General features: G+C 37.6%; 1 protein-coding gene across 8 annotated transcripts in view; it reads left to right on the plus strand.

Moving 5' to 3' along the window:
- The window catches only part of gphnb (gephyrin b), a 213,056-nt gene that overhangs the window by 172,639 nt on the left and 20,498 nt on the right, over positions 1-19,919 (plus strand). For all 8 annotated transcript variants that reach the window (XM_057822148.1, XM_057822150.1, XM_057822151.1 and 5 more), the window contains one exon: positions 7,583-7,720. In XM_057822148.1, coding sequence (XP_057678131.1) covers positions 7,583-7,720 — 138 coding nt within the window. The remainder of the gene's footprint in view (positions 1-7,582; positions 7,721-19,919) is intronic.

A 19,919-nucleotide genomic window follows, 5' to 3' on the forward strand; every position in this document is an offset into this window, starting at 1 on the left:
TTGATTAAAAATGACTAAAAATTGTGTCAGTTGTTTATGCTTCGTTTGTGCCGTAAATGTTTTCATTTCTGCTGCTATCATTTTTTGAGATATTGAGATATTAATTTTGGGTGATGATGTCACGCAGCATAGGCGGAGTTTGACTTTTGTTGCATGGAGGGAAAAACATGTTGATGACCCTGGAACGCGGTGTCAGCAATAAAATTAACTTACAACTTCAGTTAGTAGCGTAGCCCATGATCGTAAATACAGGCATCCCAGCTATGTGTGTGGGGGAGTGCGTGCGTGTGTGAGCGCGCACAATTTTCTGTGGAGAAGTAGACGCCGATTTTTGCATGGATATCCAATTTAATGCCAAGTTTTTCTAGTCACTCAAACCCTTGCGAAACGAATCCTAACCGTAGTGAGTTTGAAAATGGTGGCAGGCAAAACAGGAGATGGCATCACTGAATATTCCAGTAAGGAATATTTATAATCATACATTGAAAATGACCATTTTTTGTTTGCCATCATTTTTAGGGGAATTCTAAATCAGGCTGCTCAGGACAGCTTTGCTTTTGGCCAAGGACGTCGTCCATTGAATATGGTACGCCCGATTGTGGCTCTGTTGTACAATTAGCATCTTTAGTGGGACAAACTGAAACTCCGCTTACCATTTAGACAGTGCTCTCCGGCGTTTCAGGATCCACATCTTAAATCCTTGGTTCTCGCTCAGTAGTTGTTGTCACTTTTGAAACCTTAGGTTTGAAAAAAATTACGTACTGTATTGGCCCGAATATAAGACGGCCCTGATTAAAAGACGACCCCCTCTTTTTCAAGACTCGAGTTTGAAAATAGATTTTTTGAACACCAAATTATTTTTTATACAGAAAATAATTACAGTACATCTGAAACAAAAAAATATAACAATATGTTTGAGAGGAAAAGCATGTTATTTTGCCTCATTCAAATCTTAATATCTGAATATTTAAATATGTAAACTAAAGTGCAATCACATTCGTAAATGAATGGCTTCTGGTTTTTGAAATGTAAATAAACCAATCTATTGTGATAAAACAACAAAATTGCAATAACTGCATTAACCATCAAAGTGAAGTCAAACTGTAACTGTCTTGAAACAAATCTGAATAAGGAAAAACATTGCAAAAAAATAATGCAAACTGGTTAAACTTGAGAGCAGCTGAGATCTGTCGTGACAGAACATTGCTTCAATGATATCTGGTGCCATCTAGCGTCGTGAATTGGTATAACGTCTAAATTGCAAATATACTGTAAGACGACCCCCACGTTTTCAGTCTTATTTCAATGCAAAAAACGTGTACTCTTATATTCGGGCCAATATGGTTTATCTATTTTGTTTCTTCTGTCCTCAGGTGGTTTTGGTTAAACAAAGCAAATGACCGTCTCCAAGGTGCTAGTCACATGATCGGTTTGAAAATTAATTTTGACCCGTTATTTTTTAAAAAAAATGTTTATGTTCAGTTCATTCATTTTTGTTGTATGTTTTGCCGCTTCACAATTTTTATAGACAACATTTTACCGGCAAAGTCTTAATTTTAAATTCATATACTGGAAAGACAATTACATGCAATTACATTTTCGGCCACTAGTGGGACTGGTGGGTGAAGATAGGCAAGGCAAGGCAAGGCAAGGCAAATTTATTTATATAGCACAATTCAACACAAGGCAATTCAAAGTGCTTTACATGAAGACCATAGAAATCACATTTAAATCAACACAACGTAAAAACCAAGACAAAAGATCGCATTTAATCACAGAATAAAAATAAATAAATAAAAATAAAACAAAAATAAAAATAAAGCAAAAACTACTACTACTAATAATCATTGAAATCAGCAATGGAGATAAGCACAAGAGGAATAGAAGGCAGGTAGATTGAAATATATAGACAGTTATGGATATGCAGTGCTAAACAAAAGCGTTTTTAGCCCTGATTTAAAGGAGCTAACAGTTTGATAGAACAACAAGCTTGCGTCTGATTGTTATAATCGACTCATGTGATTATTGTTGCGACGTCTCAGATAGAACTACCCCGGTAATACACCACGCACGTCTCTACTCTTGGCATCGGTGGCAAAAAAAAAAAATATATATATATATATATATATATATATATATATATAATATGTAGAATAAAGAGGAAAAATATAACGACTCTTGTGTAGCCCAAAGTAGCGGAGCAAGAATAGAGTTTTTTCTTCACAAATCTACTCAATCAAAAGTAAAAAGTATAGCTAAAAGCTATACTTAATAGCTAATAGCTATTTTTTTCTCAAAAAGTTACTCAAGTAAATGTAACTGAGTACATGTAACGCATTACTTCCCAGCTCTGCTACTTTGCAACATTTGCACCAATAGATGCAAAGTAGTATGGTGCCTCTTGTAGGTACTACCGGTACTTTGCACCATTTACACCAATAGACGGCAGATATCTGCCATTTTTTGGTGCAAAATAGTAACTACATGAGACACCATATTTGTAGCTCTTGCTTGTTAGTCAGCAATGATGCTTGTCACAATTGTCTAACTTAGCGCTTAAAGGGGAAAAATGCTGTCATAATATCATTTACAGGCAACTTCAAACAGTTATTTATCACAATAGGAATGTTGTTCATGTTTCTTTAGTTTGAGTGTTTTAAGTCATAATATTTCAAATTTACTGTGTGGTCAGTATAAAAACAGTTCATTTTTAGAACAACTCTTCGTTGCCGTAAGAGGTTTTAATGCGATATTCTAATTTTAACAGATGACAAACCCTACTAAAACATCCAGCTATGCTGGTGTCTGTATTAGCAATTAAAAGAAAAGTTAACCATTGTGAAATGTAGCTCAAAAAAGTAAAGCATTACACACATCGATGTCACATTTTTTCTTAGATCCAGCACAAATTGCTTGTGAGAACATGTTGCTTTTTTTCGCCGGCCGCACTTGCTGTATAGCTTTTATTTGCTCTTGTGATGTGACATGCAATGTGTAATTTTGAGGGTTTGTTACGCTGTGTTTACGCGTGCGAGTCTCTTGCCTATGTGATGTTTTGCCAGGAGGTTGTTAAGCCTCGTGTTGAGCAGCGGAATGTGCTGTGGAAGCGTAAGTGTATGTTTAAAGGCAAGAAATTGGGTCAAGGCAAATCAAAGCGTTGCGCCGATTCGTCGCTGTGAGGCAGCGAGAAAGAGAAGGGAGAACAGGAAGAAAGAGCAGATTACATATTAGTTCCACCTTCTTTGTTCTTTTTTTACCTTTGCTATCATTAGAGGGATATTATTAGACAAACATGGATGCTATCGAGAACTTCCAAACCATATCCAGTTGCTTTGTTTTTGTCTCGTATGTTGTATGTAGCAAAGCATACTCAAGTTCACTCAGTGCATATGTATGAAATTCCCTGTATCTGAGGTTTGATCAGTGTCAAACAAATTGAAAATATAGTTGAATAAATTGTTTTCCAGCAGATAGCGCTTTAATCATAAGCCATGAAGTCTGTATGTGTGTACCGTGTATAAGATATTGTCAAATATTCCATTTTAACACTTTCTGTATTTTCAATTGGCCATTTTTGTTTAGGCATATAAACCTAAATCAAATGAAAAATTGAATTTTACGGAAAAGTGAAGCATTTGTCGCCAAGCTCTAATTTCTCCATCAAAAATCAAGTTTTTTAGTATTTTTAGGATTTTGAGTATCTAAGATAAAAACGCGAGTCATTTTTAAAATCATACTTTTTATCTACAGTGTTTCTACAACTAATATTATATATTGGCTTTGTAATTTAACCAGATTTTTTGGGATTATAGACAAGTTTCCTGAGAAAAACATGGGCAGAGCCATTTTTGATAATTTCTGCTCCGAACTTCCGGTTTAAACAGAACAACATGAAGTGAGGTTGAAGTACACAGTGTGTTGACAAACTTAAAAAACTGCAAAATTAAGCCAGAGGAACCCACGGAATCTCCCAAAATTGATTCAGCACGACGTAGATGAGACTCCGAGACTTTCTGTGCTGTGGTTGAATTCCTGGAAGCGGCTATATTGGTTGCGAGTGGAATGTTTATAACAGCGTCCAGCTTTAACGCGCCAGTGTGGAAATACCTCGCCATATGCCTTAAATCTGCAGACAGCTGCAAACAATAAGTTAAGGATGCACTTTAAAACTAATGCTCTACATATAAGATTGTATATTTTTTTTATCACTTTATTGATCATTCATGGGCGAAATTATAGAAACCTGTCAGCCTGTTTTGACGTGAGGTGTAGATTAATACGCCGGCCACATGAGTGACCAAAATGAGGTGAAATGACGAATGTAGATGGGCTGACACGGATTTTGTTGTTACAAGGAAATACCACAAGGTGTGTACATAAAAACAAAAATAGTATGTCATTCTTTTTTATTGCAGATATTGATCACAATAAAACTTTTGGACAACATGATTCTATTTCCTTATTTATTTAAAACGATTGGTGCATGTGCAAAACAGGTCAATAAAATCACAATTTATAGAAATTATTAGAAAAATATTAACGAAGGTAGAGCATAAATCGAGCCTTTCATCATCTAGGTAGAACGCATGTAGTCTCGATATATGTCCATCGACGTACAGTTAGTGTTGTTGTGAGGCCCATCAATTTGTCTTCCCTTGCCTAACAGCGTTTTCCCCCAGTAAACAAACGAACAAAACACTTGTAACACTCGCATTTATGCGTTTACATACCATGCCATCCTACACGTACTGATAAGCAACAGGCTAGCAGCAGATAGCATGTGTTGCAGCTAGGGCTGTCAAACGATTACAATTTTTAATCGAGTTAATCACAGCTTAAAAATTCTTTAATCGTAATTAATCGCAATTCAAACCATCTCTAAAGTATGCCATATTTTTCCATTAATTATTGTTGGAATGGAAAGATAAGACATAAGACGGATATATACATTCAACATACTGTACATAAGTACTGTATTTGTTTATTATAACAATAAATCCACAAGATGGCATTAACATTATTAAGATTCTTTCTGTTAAAGGGATCCACAAGAGAAACTTGTAGATCTTAAAAGTTAATGTTAGTACAAGTTATACTAATTTTCTATTAAAACCCCTCTTAATGTTTCGTTTTATGAAATTTGTAAAGTTTTCAATCAAAAAATAAACTAGATACACTAAATACACCAGAAGGTGTCAATGCCGAGTTTTAAATTAACTTAGAAATCAAGCCAAATCGTGTGTTTTGTCCCTCGACTGACACCGTAGTTTCCTGTTTACTGGTCCATCCATTGTAATTCACGTCATTTGATTGCTGGCTTCACAACGTACTTGACCTCTTAGAGTTTGTATATTGTGAATAAATAATGCCATCCAGTGTATTTGTTGAACTAAACGAAATGTTTGAAGAGCGTTTGACCAAAGTCTGAGTACGTTTTATGTGTATGTTGCATGGCTATTTTGATTGGGAATGCCAGTTCTCTTGCACTGTTGTTTCACTGTGTGAGAATAGGGCCTCATTAATACAGATTGAAGCGCTTTTCTTTTTGTGAAAATTATTTTATTTTGAGAGATATTATTTTTGTTGTGCTTTCACTAAATGATACTTATGTTTGTTGCGAAGGAGTTGCCAAAGCTTATGCCAATAAACGGCGCGGTCCAATGAACGCCTGTGTCCACTCACCTTTTGTAATGTTCTGATATAGAATTATCCGAAGCACCTTCAAGTGCATGCGGCGCCAATGCTGTTTACTCACATTATGCAGGAGTGAGTTAGAGTTACGGCCTGCCGAGAGCCGTAGGCTGTGTTAATGTTGAAGCTGAATGTGCTAATAAAGCAACAAAGTGCCAGCACGTCGCGTGTGGTATACCTTTGTTAAGAAAAAGCACAAAACAAGACACCTTTCTCTGCCTCATAGCTCTGAAGTGCGTCATTGTAATCAGTTTGAGGCAATTCATGAGCGGGTCATTCCACGCATGCGTTAAATGCATTAAATATTTTAACTTGATTAATTTAAAAAATTAATTACCGCCTGTTAACGCGTAACATTTGACAGCCCTAGTTGCAGCCAAAGCAGTACAGTACTTGTAGTTAATAATAGAGGTGTGCGAAATTTCCGATTCTTAGATTATTCGCGATTCGGCCGTGGAAGATTCGAGAACGATTCACAAACATCCAAATTCCGATTATTGAAATATGTCAAGTAAAGCAGAAGTAAAACAAACTCGGCGCGCCGCGCGGTCTACGGGACGCAATGAGGAACGGAGCGAGAGTAGCTAAACATCATGCTTGTCAGTACACCTCAACTCATGGCTCTAGCTCAACTCATGCCGCAAGATAAAAGAACAACATACCTGACTGCTGCCGACAGATGCTACAAAGTACGTCCACATAATGTTAAGGTAGATATCATATTTATATAGGACTAGATGCAAAATAGACTCGGTGGCGATAGTAGCACATGTACAGAAAGCTAGATGTGGGCGTTAGTAAACGGCCGCCATCTTAAAGCAGTACACTTCCCTGCAAGGCTGTTGCAGTGAACCTTCCAAGCGAACCTAATTAACTTTTTATCTAACATACTCCTAAATCAGTAAAATATTGACTTGAATCAATCTTTAAAATAGTTTTAAAACTTTCACATGTCGAAAATAGACAAAAGGGAAATTATGGAATAATAGGAGCAATTTTAACAACTTTAACGTTTGATTCACAACATTAAATTAATTTAATGTAGTTTAAAGCTGCTGAAACAGAATGAGGATTTGAGTATATTATTTATTGTTTTTAACTGTTAACTTGATACTGAAATAGTTGTTTATTTAAGTTTGCGAGGCTTTTTTTTTTTTTTTTTTTTACAGTTTTTGTAACTAATGTACAAAACACTAGCAGCTAATAGCGGAGGGGGTGTCATCAATAATCGATTTATAATCGAATCGTAGCCTCTGAATCGTAATAGAATCGTCAGGTGCCCAAAGATTCCCACCTCTAGTTAATAATATTAAATATCATAATTATAATCATCATTGTTATAACAATATCAAAGACAACAAGTTGTTTCATACGCAAGATTTTAGCTTTAGAATTTTTTTAACCAGAAACACCCGGTCTTTGTTGTGGTACAGGCTTGTTTTCACATCTGCCTTCATGAACATGTTGTCCTCCCATGTCGTGATGATGGCAGATGGATGCGGTATTTCCAATTTGTCTTTTTTGAGGGATTTTGATGAGTCATGTTACTCCAGCTCTATTGTTGTTTTGAATGGAGAAAGTGTAAAACGGAAGTCGCGAGCAGAAATGCGGAAGTACCCCAGAAACTTGTCTATTAGGCACACCCACCATAATTCTCAAGAAAACCAGCATTCGTCCACAAAAGCTGCACTGTACTATAAACTGTTGGTGTCCAAATTGTGTTATGTGTTATTTACACCAAAAAACATGTAGCTCATTAGCCTGTAAAAAATTGTAATTTTAAGTAGAATTTTCTGCGATGTTCGCTAATTTATTTAAATGCTGTTTTCGGGGTTTATAAATCCATAAGGATGTCAAAGATCAAAATTGACGTCACACTTTTTAATCTCAGGTCACAGTGCTGTGGACATTACCAAGGTGGCCCGGAGACACCGCATGTCCCCTTTCCCCCTCACCTCTATGGACAAGGCCTTCATCACTGTGCTAGAGATGACCGCCGTCCTGAGTACTGAGATCATCAACTACAGAGGTGAGCACGATGCATGGAGTTTTTCTTTTTTGAACAGCTGACTAAAAAAGTGTCCCTGTCATGTGCAATGTTTCTTTCCACTTTGCTGTCTGACTCTTGGCCATGTTTGGATGTTTGCTGTCACACCTCTCAGGGTGTTGTAACAACATGAAAACGCTAAGTCCACATGGCGGCTTTTAAACACAGTCTGGCACCCTGCTGAAACAGCACTTTATCTGCACAACACACACACGAATGTTGACTAGACAGGAAAGTCACAACTTACTGTCGTGTTGAATATCAAACATCTAGCCTTCCATTTTTTTATGGTGGTTCATTAGAGTAGCAGGTGAGCCAACACCTGTCCCAGTTGACTTTTGCATGAAACGGTGGGATACTCTACAATCGCATCAAATGACCATTTACACATACTGCACATTCACGCATCCATTTTAAAGCAGAGGGGACTCAAATACAAATTTAAAAGGGCCACAAAGATTTATTTTTCAATAATTAAAAGGTCCTTTATCGAGGTTTGTCAGCCCACATACGTTAATATTGTAATATTACTGTAAAACTAAAATGCAATTTTCATTAAAACAACCTTAAGAACACATGTGCTAAAAAATAAATGTCCATTCTTTCATTATTTCTGCATCTGAGAATAATATTAGATTCCACACCAGTCACTGTGAGCACTGTGTTGCTCTTTGTTGTTGTGTCATAGATGTGACAAGAATCTTGCTTGCGGCTTCAATGCATTTATTTTTGTTGTTCTTGACTTTGAACTTTGAAGAAATATCTCTTTAAAATCTGTGTTTCTTTAAATAAAGTCCTTTCCAAATTGGAATCAATAATAATCTTCATGTATGATCTTCCTGCATTTTAAGCACATGGAATGTTTTAGTTTCTTATTTTCATTGTTCACTTTTATTTTACTAATGATTTTACACCGTAAATAATAGTGTCTGCTTCTTCAAGTTTTAAGAGTACATATTATACGATCTACACTATAAACAACGGTTTAATTTATGCTCTGTATGCATAAAAATAGTTTAGCATAGATAAATGTAGGGCTGCAGCTATGGAATATTTAAGTAATCGATTAATCTATCAATTAGTTAGTTCGAAAAATAGAGTAATCGGATTAGGAACATTTAATGCTTTGCAGAAAATGTTTAAGGAGATGTAAAACAAAGGCTTGCTAAGATTGCACTTTCAAAGGAGCATTAAATGCAATTACAAAATAAAATTCCCGAGCGTTTTTTCAAACTATGCCAAATTGCTCTTTCATTTCACGAGAGCAAAAAATGCATTTAGAAATAAATTAAAATAATTGGCTTAGCCTCAAACAGTATTTAAAACAAAAAAAAGAGGATCGAAGTAGAACAATCGACAATTGGCTAACTTGCACAGCAAAAGTCCACTAGCTTAAATGCTATAATATGGTATCTTTTTTCACAATAGTCTTAACGAATTATTCAAACACACATTCCAATGGAAAAAAAAAACTCTAAATATACTTCTAAACTAAATTATGAATGCATAAACAATAATGTTAGCTTGAACAAAAACTTGGAACAAAAGGTTTTTCTTAACAAGGAGCAGCTGGATCCAGCCATGCTAGATGGGTTATGTTATATTCACTATTCCACTAGAGGACAGTGTATCCACCCAAATCAGTCAAACTAAGGTGCAGTTTACATGGCGACTCTGCGACACAAAGACGCAATGACTGAGTAGCGGACTCTCCTCGCGTGCATATGGTGTCGGCGAAGACGGAAGGCGAAGACGAAAAATTCTGAATTTGCCTCAAAAGTGGAAGAATCCGATTGCGGGGGGTTGAGGGGGGCTCCCTCGGCATGCATATCAAAGGCTCCTGCGGTGCGAGACAGCGCCGTTAACGTCAGCACTCGTACACGTCACATTAGGCGTGCGCAGCGGTGCTACTAAACAATTAAAAACAGCAAATATGGCGGAATGTCGGTTTTAATTTACTGTTTTAATAATATTATTAAATTAAATATGTTGAGTGATTCAATTTTTGTGCCTTTTTGGACAAAAAAAAATGACATTGCTTCGAGTGGGCGGGCATATTTTTTTCTGGGCTGAGGGAGCTTGGTGAGGTCAAAGTGCATCATTCTCTGTCGCCCTGTAAATCTGCACAGCCCCCTAGGGCCCAGCATGAATACTACATCGTTTTCATGCGGAATTGCGACATTGTTCAAATGGAGACGCAAATGCAAATGCAAATTTGAAATTTTTCATATTCTCGGAGAGTCACCATGTAAACGGCCCCTAAATCAGGGGTTCCCAAACTATTCCACATCGGGCCGTTGTGGGTGCTGGATTTCGTTCCAACAAAACAGGACGACACTTGTGTACCAATCTGGTGTTTTACAAGTGTAATCAGTTGGAGGTGTAATCAGGTGCTGCTTGTTTTAGCAGAAACCTCATTGATTAAACGGTCTGTGCTCGATCGGTAGGAACAAAAACCAGGACCCACAGGGGTCCTTGAGGACCGGTTTGGGAACCACTGAACTAAATGTAACATATTTATGTCACACTGCTGTTGCCATAGTTGTGCAGTCCATGCGGGTGTGGTATGCGCTCCCTATGAGTGTGGTATTACAGTAAAAAGCAACCTCTGTAATGAGTCGTGTGCACATGTGATGAGAAGCACACTGAATAAAGAAGTGTTGTTCCACTCAAGTCTCAGCAGCAAAAAAGAAGCTACTCACTGAGGGTGGATTGACATTAAAGAAAGCCTTTGAAATAAGTGTGACATAAATATGTTACACTAAATGCAAACACTTTCAAAACAAACCATTACAACGCCACTCTAACGAATCCTCAAAGCAGCAAAATTTGATCTAAAGCTTTTTTCTAATCGAATTCATCGAGTAAATTGATTAATCGTTGCAGCACTAGTTAAATGCTTCATGGCAGTGGTTTATTTTTTTACTTGTAAATAGACATAAACTGCATTGAACACCTTGAGGAGAAGGAGAAGAACCCTAACTATTTGTAATAATGTCTGAAAGGCAATGGCCAATTTCAACACAAATGTGGGGTTAGATAGGGAGTTGTTCTGCCCCGCCACCACCATCAGGTATGTAGTGGGGTTTCAGGTTTACAGGAGAGCAGGGCGGAGTAAGCGCTGGATTTGCAGGAGCACAGCTGGCGAGGCGACAGAGCAGTAAGAAAGAGGGGATTTGGGAGATGAAATATTTAGACAGGCAACAGCAGGAGAAGCTACCCTGCTGGAATACTGTGTAATGCAGTGTGTGTATGTGTGTACATGCATATGACACGCAATATATTAATCATAATATTTACTTAAATTTATGGCACACACTTTCAGATAATTTCAAAGAGAAATTATTAAGATTCAGAAAACATTGTGACCGAAAAGGGAGTTACCTTCTTTTGAAAGATGTGTATTTGTAGCTACAGTGTATCACTACGGTGGCCGAGAGGTGTCAGGCGAAATGCAAAGTCCAAACACTTTGCAAATAGAAAAAGCACGAACCTCAATTGCAAACGCTTTGCAAAAGGAAAAAAAAGCACGAATGCAAACTGCCACAACACGATCCCCAATTCCTAAAGCGCGATCGCAAATTGGCAAAAGCACGAACCCCAATTGCCACAACACGACAGCAAATGGCTCGCAGCACGAATGCAAATTGCCACAACACAATCCCCAATTCCTAAAGCGCGATTGCAATTTGGCAAAAGCACGAATGCCAGTTGCCACAACACGACAGCAAATGGCTAGCAGCACGACCGCAAAAGGCTTGCAAGACAATTGCAAAGACAATGACCCAGAAGTAAAAAAAAATAATAATAATAAATAAGACGACACTTTGCTATATGTGCTTTGTGACCATCTCTACGGACCTCCGTAAAGTTGCCTCCCCCATCAGACGCAAATGTATATAAAAATGATGTTAATCGTTTGTGCTGCAACAGTTTTGTAGATACAGTATTATGCTTTTATTGAGATATTGATTTCGAGTGGGGACGTCACTCGTAGCTTTTTCTTAGCTTAGCTCCCGGAGCTAATAGAGCGTACCAACTCTCTCAATAACAGAGGGGTGTCCTAACAACTAGCACGAACAGAGCACAAAAAAAATCCGGGTCCATTTTGCGGTAAATTGGAGGGCTTGAGATATTAATTTCGAGTGATGACGTCCCTCTAAGTCCCTCATTTACTGCAAAATGGTTCTGAATTGGGGCCATTCGTTTGTGCTAGTTGTTAGGACACCCCTCTGTTATTGAGATAGTTGGTACACTTCATTAACCCTTTAACACCGAACGTGTCAGCAGCGACACGTTTACGCATGTCGTCTTTGAAGCTTCGTCACGCTGTAATTACGTCACCCACGCGCCGCTGGTTGGTCTCATTTGAAAGTGCGGAAGTTGATGTCCACACCAGTTTTTATTTGAAGTCAATCGACCAAGAAAAACGGGAGATGATGTCATTTGAGTTTTATAGTTTTATTGCACTCATAAATATGCATTAAAACGCTACATGTATCATGTATCTATCTCCATATTTCCATCATTTCTTGTCCTTTTTCAAAACCGAAAGCAGCACAAAAGACTACATATCCCAAGATCCGTTGTGATGTCAAGAAGGACGAACCAAATGTGAACATTTTTAATAAATTGCCGAGCTAGGCGCCAACTAAGGAAAAGGAGGCATGAACACCGGTTGGATTGCGCGAGCGACTTTGAAACGTGCTGAATGAATCGAAAACTAATTTTAGCACAAGCTAATGCATTTTTTCATCAACTCAAGGAATATGATGAGCTGTATTTGTCGTTGTTTTCCTCTGATCAGTCGGCGTCTCGGCGAGTAGAAGTGACAGCAGCGCTCAAACGGCAGAAGAGTAGGCTGTGTGACGTTGTATGTGTCGCAGCTCAGTGACCTGTTCAAAAACAAACTTTATTGAAAAAAAACTTTATCGGGTCGCATGCCTGAAAAATTTGAATTTAACTGAACTACTTTTCAATATTTTTGAAAATACTTTTTTTTCAATGTTATATATATATTTTTTTCTTCACTATGAATCTTTTCAATTTTTATATAGATGTGTGTTCGAGAAGCTTGATTGCATGTACATATACTTTAGATAAGGTGATGGGTATAATACCTAACTTCACAAAGAGAAATCCTCCAAACCCTTTTTGTGTTAGATGATATATATTTTTTTTTTCTCACTATTTTGCACTGTATATAACCTGTATTGACCATAGTATGTGTAAAGGCCAAAAACGCCTATGACCATACCCGCTGTTTGTGTTGAAAATTCAAACAAAAAACTATTCAATCTTATTTTTTTCTATTGAATGTTTATCCTAACAGGTTGAATAAATATTATCAGGCTTCAAAACGGTTGGTCGAGCATGTTTGGTTGTCAATGGGACACCAACGTTACAAATTTTGAAAGAATATTTTGGAATTTTTTTTGTCTTGTTCGGTCCAAAATGTGGATTATAATTGGTCAGTGAAGAAAACAACAGTTTGGACATGAAGTTCAAGGTGTCCTGAGCAAAGGGACCCAACTTGGCCATTGTGAACAATTTTTTCTTTGAAATATAAAGGCAACATCAAATGCATGCAAATTCGGCCAAAATAGGCTTAGGTGTTAAAGGGTTAAAATAACATAACAGTGGGAGAGAGTTGGTACGCTCCATTAACATAACATAACAGATTTGTACATTAACATGCACAATAAATACAAACTTGTTACTATTACAGCGTGTTGTGCTTTAGGTTTTACTTTCGTGCACCAGGGAACAATGAGTTAAACGATGGCGATATGCTAACAACATTTCGTGCACTGTGGTACTGAAATGTAAACAAGGCAAGACAGACACTGTGAGAACCGCACGTAGCCTACCTGTGAGCAGACGAGCGTGTTGTCGTCTGTTGCTTTGAAAATCTGTAGGTCCTAAACCCATCCATTAGTTAACTGGACATTAGCCTCGAGGGATTTGCAATTTTTCAACTGAACCAATGTGTAGGCACTCACACCGCAGACAAGGTACAGTATGCGATGATGTCGTTTGTTGTCAACGAGGGCAAGTCGTCCAAATTGTTGCTCCATGTCTTCTTTGGCAGCAAGTGTGGGTCTACGTCGTTAATAAAAGTTATTTTTTTAAAAGTACTGGTTTTGAGCCTCTACTGACAGCGTTTCCCTGTAAATACCACGACGACTTTGCTTTTTTAACATGATTCCTGCATAAAAACTATTCCAAGGCAAAGTAAACAGCAAGACTGGTTACAATCCGCGTTGAGTCTGCCGGACCGGAAGTAAAGGATATTAACAGGATGGAGGCGTATCAAAACAATGACGTAGTACGTCCCATTCCCTATTGTCTCATCAGACCGTAGGACATGGTTCCAGTAATGCATGTGCTTTGTTGATTTTGTTGAGCAAACTTTGTTCAGCAAACTGTTTGCAAGCTTTCTTGTGTACCGTCTTCAGAAGAGGCTTCCTCCTGGGGTGACAGCCATGCACACCAATTTGATGTAGAGTGTGGTGTACTGTCTGAGCACTAACAGGCTGACCCCCCACCTCTTCAATCTCTGCTGCAATGCTGACAGCACAACGAGTCACATGACATTTTGGAGGGAAAATGACGAGCAGTACTCACTTTGGACATTTAAGGATGTACGTAGTTTTTAAGGGGTGTACTCACTTTTGTTGCCAGGTGTTTAGATATTAATGGCTATATTTTCAGTGATTTTGAGGGGAAAATAAATTTATTATATAGACTGCACACAGACTACTTTTCATCGTATCAAAGTGTCATTTTGTCAGTGTTGTCCCATGAAAAGATATACTTAAATATCTGCAGAAATACGAGGGGTGTACTCACTTTTGTGATAGACTGTACAGCAGTGGCGGGTGGGGCAGTGACCCCACCTCTAATTTGAATGGCCCCTTTTCCCATTTTAGCACAAAGCCTGGCAATCGTCGAATCCTTCTTTTCTGAAGTGAGAGAGAATGAGATCATGCAGAATGTGTTAAATGTTAATGCTGCTTTTCTTGTTTAAAATAGCTTTTCAAAAAAAGTGATTAAAATTATTGTTCCATATCCAAGGCGGATTTTCTTGTGAGGGAAAACATGGGTTCCAATGTTAGTGCAGGTGGTAAAAAAGGAAAAAGGTGATGCTTACCATTTACCATATTTTTCGGACTATAAGTCACAGTTTTTTTCATAGTTTGGCTCGGGGTGCGACTTATACTCAGGAACGACTTAAATGTGAAATTATTAACCTATTAAGATATCATTTCACATGTTATTTTGGTGTTTTGGAGTGACACTGAAGGTTTGGTAACCTTGTTAGCATGTTATTTATGCTATAGTTATCTGAATAACTCTGAATAGCTATGGCCACGTTCGCGTTCTGCCTTTGGCAATGTGTGTTCAATTGTATTATTGACTTTTTTATATTGAAATGCATGCTTTTAGTTTGTGGCGCTTTCACGCCCACGTGGGGGCACACTTGCATTTGTTTACGCGAAGAAGAGCGCTCACACGCCAGAAGAAGACGGACAGCTACGCGGCGTCCGAGCGAGTGGACGAGAGAGAGAGAGAGAGAGAGAGAGAGAGAGAGAGAGAGAGAGAGAGAGAGAGAGAGAGAGAGAGAGAGAGAGAGAAACACGGCTGCGAACCAACGCCTGTGTGTATCATCTTTTCTGTTGTTGTTGTGTATTTTCACTTAGAGCCAGTTGTGTGGTTGTTTGAACACTGTGCTAATGCTAGTGAACGTATGCTAACCATTTGTGTCATTGCTGTAACAGCAGCTAATTATCATCTATTTATGTTGATGCAAACCTGTTTGGTATCGAGGACTAAATTAATTAATATTAATTCTATTTTAAGTTTCACTCTTCAAATGATGGTGTCATAACGACGGCCAAAATTAAGTCAGCAAGTTATACGGACGTCCAGCATCATCATTTGGGAGTTTAGCTTGCTGTACAACCAGGACCGAGCCGTAGCGTCCTGGTGAGCATAGTATATTCGCATTTCGTTGTTCATGCATGATGTAACATAAGCATACTGTAAACCTATTCAACATGTTGTTCTCTATTGTATTTTTATATTAAATTGCCTTTCAAGATGACATATCTGTTCTATGTGTTGGATTATATCAAGTAAATTTCCCCCAAAAATGCAAGTTATACTCTGGTGCGACTTATATATGTTTTTTTCGTCTTCGTTGGGCATTTTATGGCTGGTGCGACTTATACTCAGGTTGGACTTATAGTCCGAAAAATACGGTAAATGGAAATGATAGAAACATATGAGCGTGGTGTGCGCATCCGTGAACTGGCTCCACAATACAGCCATAGAATGTCAATCTCGACAGTCCTCCTCCGACCTCCGTTCGCCAGTCTTTGCAAGTTAAGATGATCATTATTATTGTGGTAACATCGCCAAGGAAATTGCCAACTTCGTCAGATTTCTAATCATTTATTCTATCAACTTGTGCAACACAACACGCCTACTGTCCGCCGCAGTTGACGCCAGCAAAAAAGCAAAAAAAGAGAAAGCAGCCACGCGGTGCGTTCAGGTACAGCACGCAAAAAACGTCCACCACATTACAACGCAATTTGTTACATTATTACAGTAATTATTATTATTATAATATTATTCCAATTTTTATTTATAATTTATTTGTTTTGCTATGTGTAATTGCCATTTGTATTAGTACCAGCAGTATTTTCTTAAGGATTTAGTGTAGGTTTTCGGGCTGAGGAGTGAATTAATGGAATTATAATGTATACCTGTGGGATAGTCCTGCTCGACATATGTCCATTTTGACTTACAAACAATGTACAACAATTAACATCATTACATCTTCAAAACTGCTTTTCCCGCCACATGCAAGATAATCTGCGTATTGCCTTGTTTACCAAAACAAACACTGAACAAACATGGCAACGAGACTTGGCCCCTTCTTGAAACCTGTTTCAGAAAAATCTAATATACCGAGTATGATGTAATATGCAACAAATGATGCACATCATCCACATTTGTTCAAAATGAACAATTTTCCCTTGGGTGACAGCTGTGGAAAAATGAACAAAAAGCTTATATGAAAAGCTTCTTGAAATCCTATCAAACACACCTAACTGCTTCATCTCCAAAAACTGTAGAGCTAAAGTGTTTACATGTCCCAAGTCTATGCCGTGCTTTTGAAACGGCACCATTGAAGGAAAAGGGAAGCAATCTCCAGTGATGTTGTTTGTGTAGCCATGAAGCTGGATCTATGAATAACAAACGGGAATTTACAGCAAGTGTTATGTGTACAGTAAGCTACCTACGTCATCTTTGATATCGTTGATCACATTCTCATATTAACACTCACGTTTGCATAGAGCGCTCAGCAAAATGAGAAGCAGTCTATATATAGCCCATCAAAGAGGCTTTTGGTATTTTCGTGACAGTATTTGTTTTTTCTTTTTTGTCTATTCTACCACTTTTTCTATCTTGCTTTGCTTTCTCCGAAAAGCTGTTGTTTAAAAGTAGCTTAATCCTCATATGTACATGTTTCACAAGCCTATCCGGGAGGAAAAAAATACCCTTAACATCATAGGCGGAGTTTGACTTCTGGGTCAGGGGGGGCACAACATGTTGATGACCCCGAAACGCAGTGTCAGCAATAAAATTACCTTACAAGAATATTTATAATAAGTTGAAAATGAGCTTTTTTTGTGTTTCCCATCATTCTTGAGGGGAATTCTAAATCAGGCTGCTGGCAGGACAGCTATACTTTTCACCAAGATCATCATCCATTGAATATGGTACGCCCGCCGGTGTCGTGCCAATGTAGTTACCTCAGTCAAAAATTGCAACCCCCGGGCAGAGGCATATGGAGGTAGATTTGTGTCTTCATTTTTCAATCAAAAAAAAAAAAGTTGCTTCAATCAAAATATATATTTTCAATAAAAAAAAGTAACTTCAATCCAAAAAAAAAATGTGAATGCAAAAATAAATTTGAAACTAAAAAAAAATCGTTTGAAAGCTATTTTTATTTGAATTTTTTTTTTTTTTTTGGATTGAAATTTTCTTTTTTTAATTGAAGCTTTGAAACTTTTTTAATTGAAGTAATGTTTTTTGTTCTAGCCACATTTTGGTTAGGACATTTGTGTCTTTATTATTCAATCAAAAATTAAGTTGCTTCATACAAAAAAATATATATATTTTCAAAAGAAAATCACTTTGATGAAAAAGAAAAATTTCATTCATAGAAAAAAAAGTTTTTGAATGCGAAAAAATATTTGAGACTCAAAAATTTGCATTTGAACACTTAAGTTTTCCATTTAAAAAGTTTTCTTTGAATTCAGCAATCCTTTCTGTGTTTTGGCCATATTATGGGTAGGACATTTGTGTCTAAATCATTCAATCCCCAAAAAATTGCTTGAATCAAAAAATATATATATTTTCAATGAAAGAAAAAAATCATTTGAAAAATAAAATTGCCCTCCCCTATTTTTTTTTTTTTTTTTAAACCATGCAAAGCAAATGACCGTCTAAGGTGCTAGTCACATGACCTGTTCGAAAAAATAATTTTGACCCACTATAAAAATGTCTTTTTTTGTTCATTTCATTCATTTTTGTTGTTTGTTTTCTTGCTTTACAACTATTATATATATAGGAAAGTCAATTACATGCAATGACACTTTTCGGACACCAAGGGGAGCCTGGCGCCCCCCCCCCCCCCCTAAACTCCGCTTATGCTTAACATCACTAGGCATATGCTAGTATTATATTCTGACGGTATGATAACCTTAAGCCAAAACATCACAGTTTCACGGTTTCACGGTATTGCAATTACAGCTCCAAAATGTGTTACTTTGAGATATCTGGGTTGAGAAACAAAACAAAAAAAAATATTTCCATTGAACAGGATTTTTATTTTTCAAAACATATTAGCAAATTGGAACATAACTATAATGTTAAGTAAATTTTTTTTTTTTTTTTAAATAACAAAATCTTCTAAATAAAATCAAAATAAATGCAGTTTAGGGTGTCCTAAACTTAGCCACAACCATAGCTCAACATTGTTACCATCAGAGTAAAAATAATTGAATTACTTTCCATAAAAAGCATGTGTGTATAACTCATATAATGTTTACATTATACACACACGGTCTTTCTCAACACATACATTCGCCAGACAGAAAAAAACACCACACTTTAACACAGCTAGAAACACCAAACATGCTGGAGTTAACTCTCATTTCTGGTGGTAAACGTTCATGAGGAGGTTCATTGGAGGTATTGCTTCCTTGACAACCACCCTCCGTAAACATGTTTTACATGTCGGTTGGCCCTCCTCATCTGCGGCCGTCTGTAACTTTTCTGTAGCTGAAGTATTCCCATACCATCGATTTCGTTTTCTTTGATGGGGGAAAAAAAGTTCAGAAGTTTCACCTTCTCCAGCCATTGTGTAGTACAGCTGACTCACTGACACTGAGCAACGACCGGTGGGAGAGTGTGCAGCCTTGCAGGTGCAAGCGAGGGATTCTCCTTGCATTATTGGGACATAAAACATAGCTAATTCCTTAGGAACATACATTTTATGCAGTTTTGAAACCATGACGTTTTCATACCCCGGTATAGGCCCTACCCACGTGACGTCACAACTCCGCTCTCCTGAATGGTACCGCCCACTTGTCCGTCAAAACATAGTGTTAACCTGTTACGGCTACGTACATTTCTCCTATTTACGGTGTGTTTTTCTGCTCCTTAACATTAATAATCAAAATGGTGAAGGCGTGTGTGGCTGTTGGTTGCACTAACAGAGAAGATGGAAGGAGAGACTTGAAGTTTTACCGTATTCCGAGGGATCCAAAGAGGAGAGCGAAATGGACGGCTGCAATTCGACGTGAAAACTGGGCACCAAAAAATCACCACAGACTATGTAGTAGTCATTTTATATCCGGTAAGATGCATTTAAGATATACTTAGAGGGTTTTGGGCTGACAAATAACCACAATTAAGATCATTGCGAGGCTAATCGCCGACAACATACGACGTAGTACGACATAGTTTCAAATTCAAGATGTTTGTGACTTCCCTTTCTTCCACCATCGTTATTTTTTGAATAATATTTAGCTGGTACCAAGTGAAAGAAACTGGCCTCGTCTACGGGGCTGACAAATAACCACAATTAAGATCATTGCTAGGC

The sequence above is a fragment of the Corythoichthys intestinalis genome, chromosome 19, assembly GCF_030265065.1.
Source record: "Corythoichthys intestinalis isolate RoL2023-P3 chromosome 19, ASM3026506v1, whole genome shotgun sequence".
In the NCBI taxonomy this organism is placed as follows: domain Eukaryota; kingdom Metazoa; phylum Chordata; class Actinopteri; order Syngnathiformes; family Syngnathidae; genus Corythoichthys; species Corythoichthys intestinalis.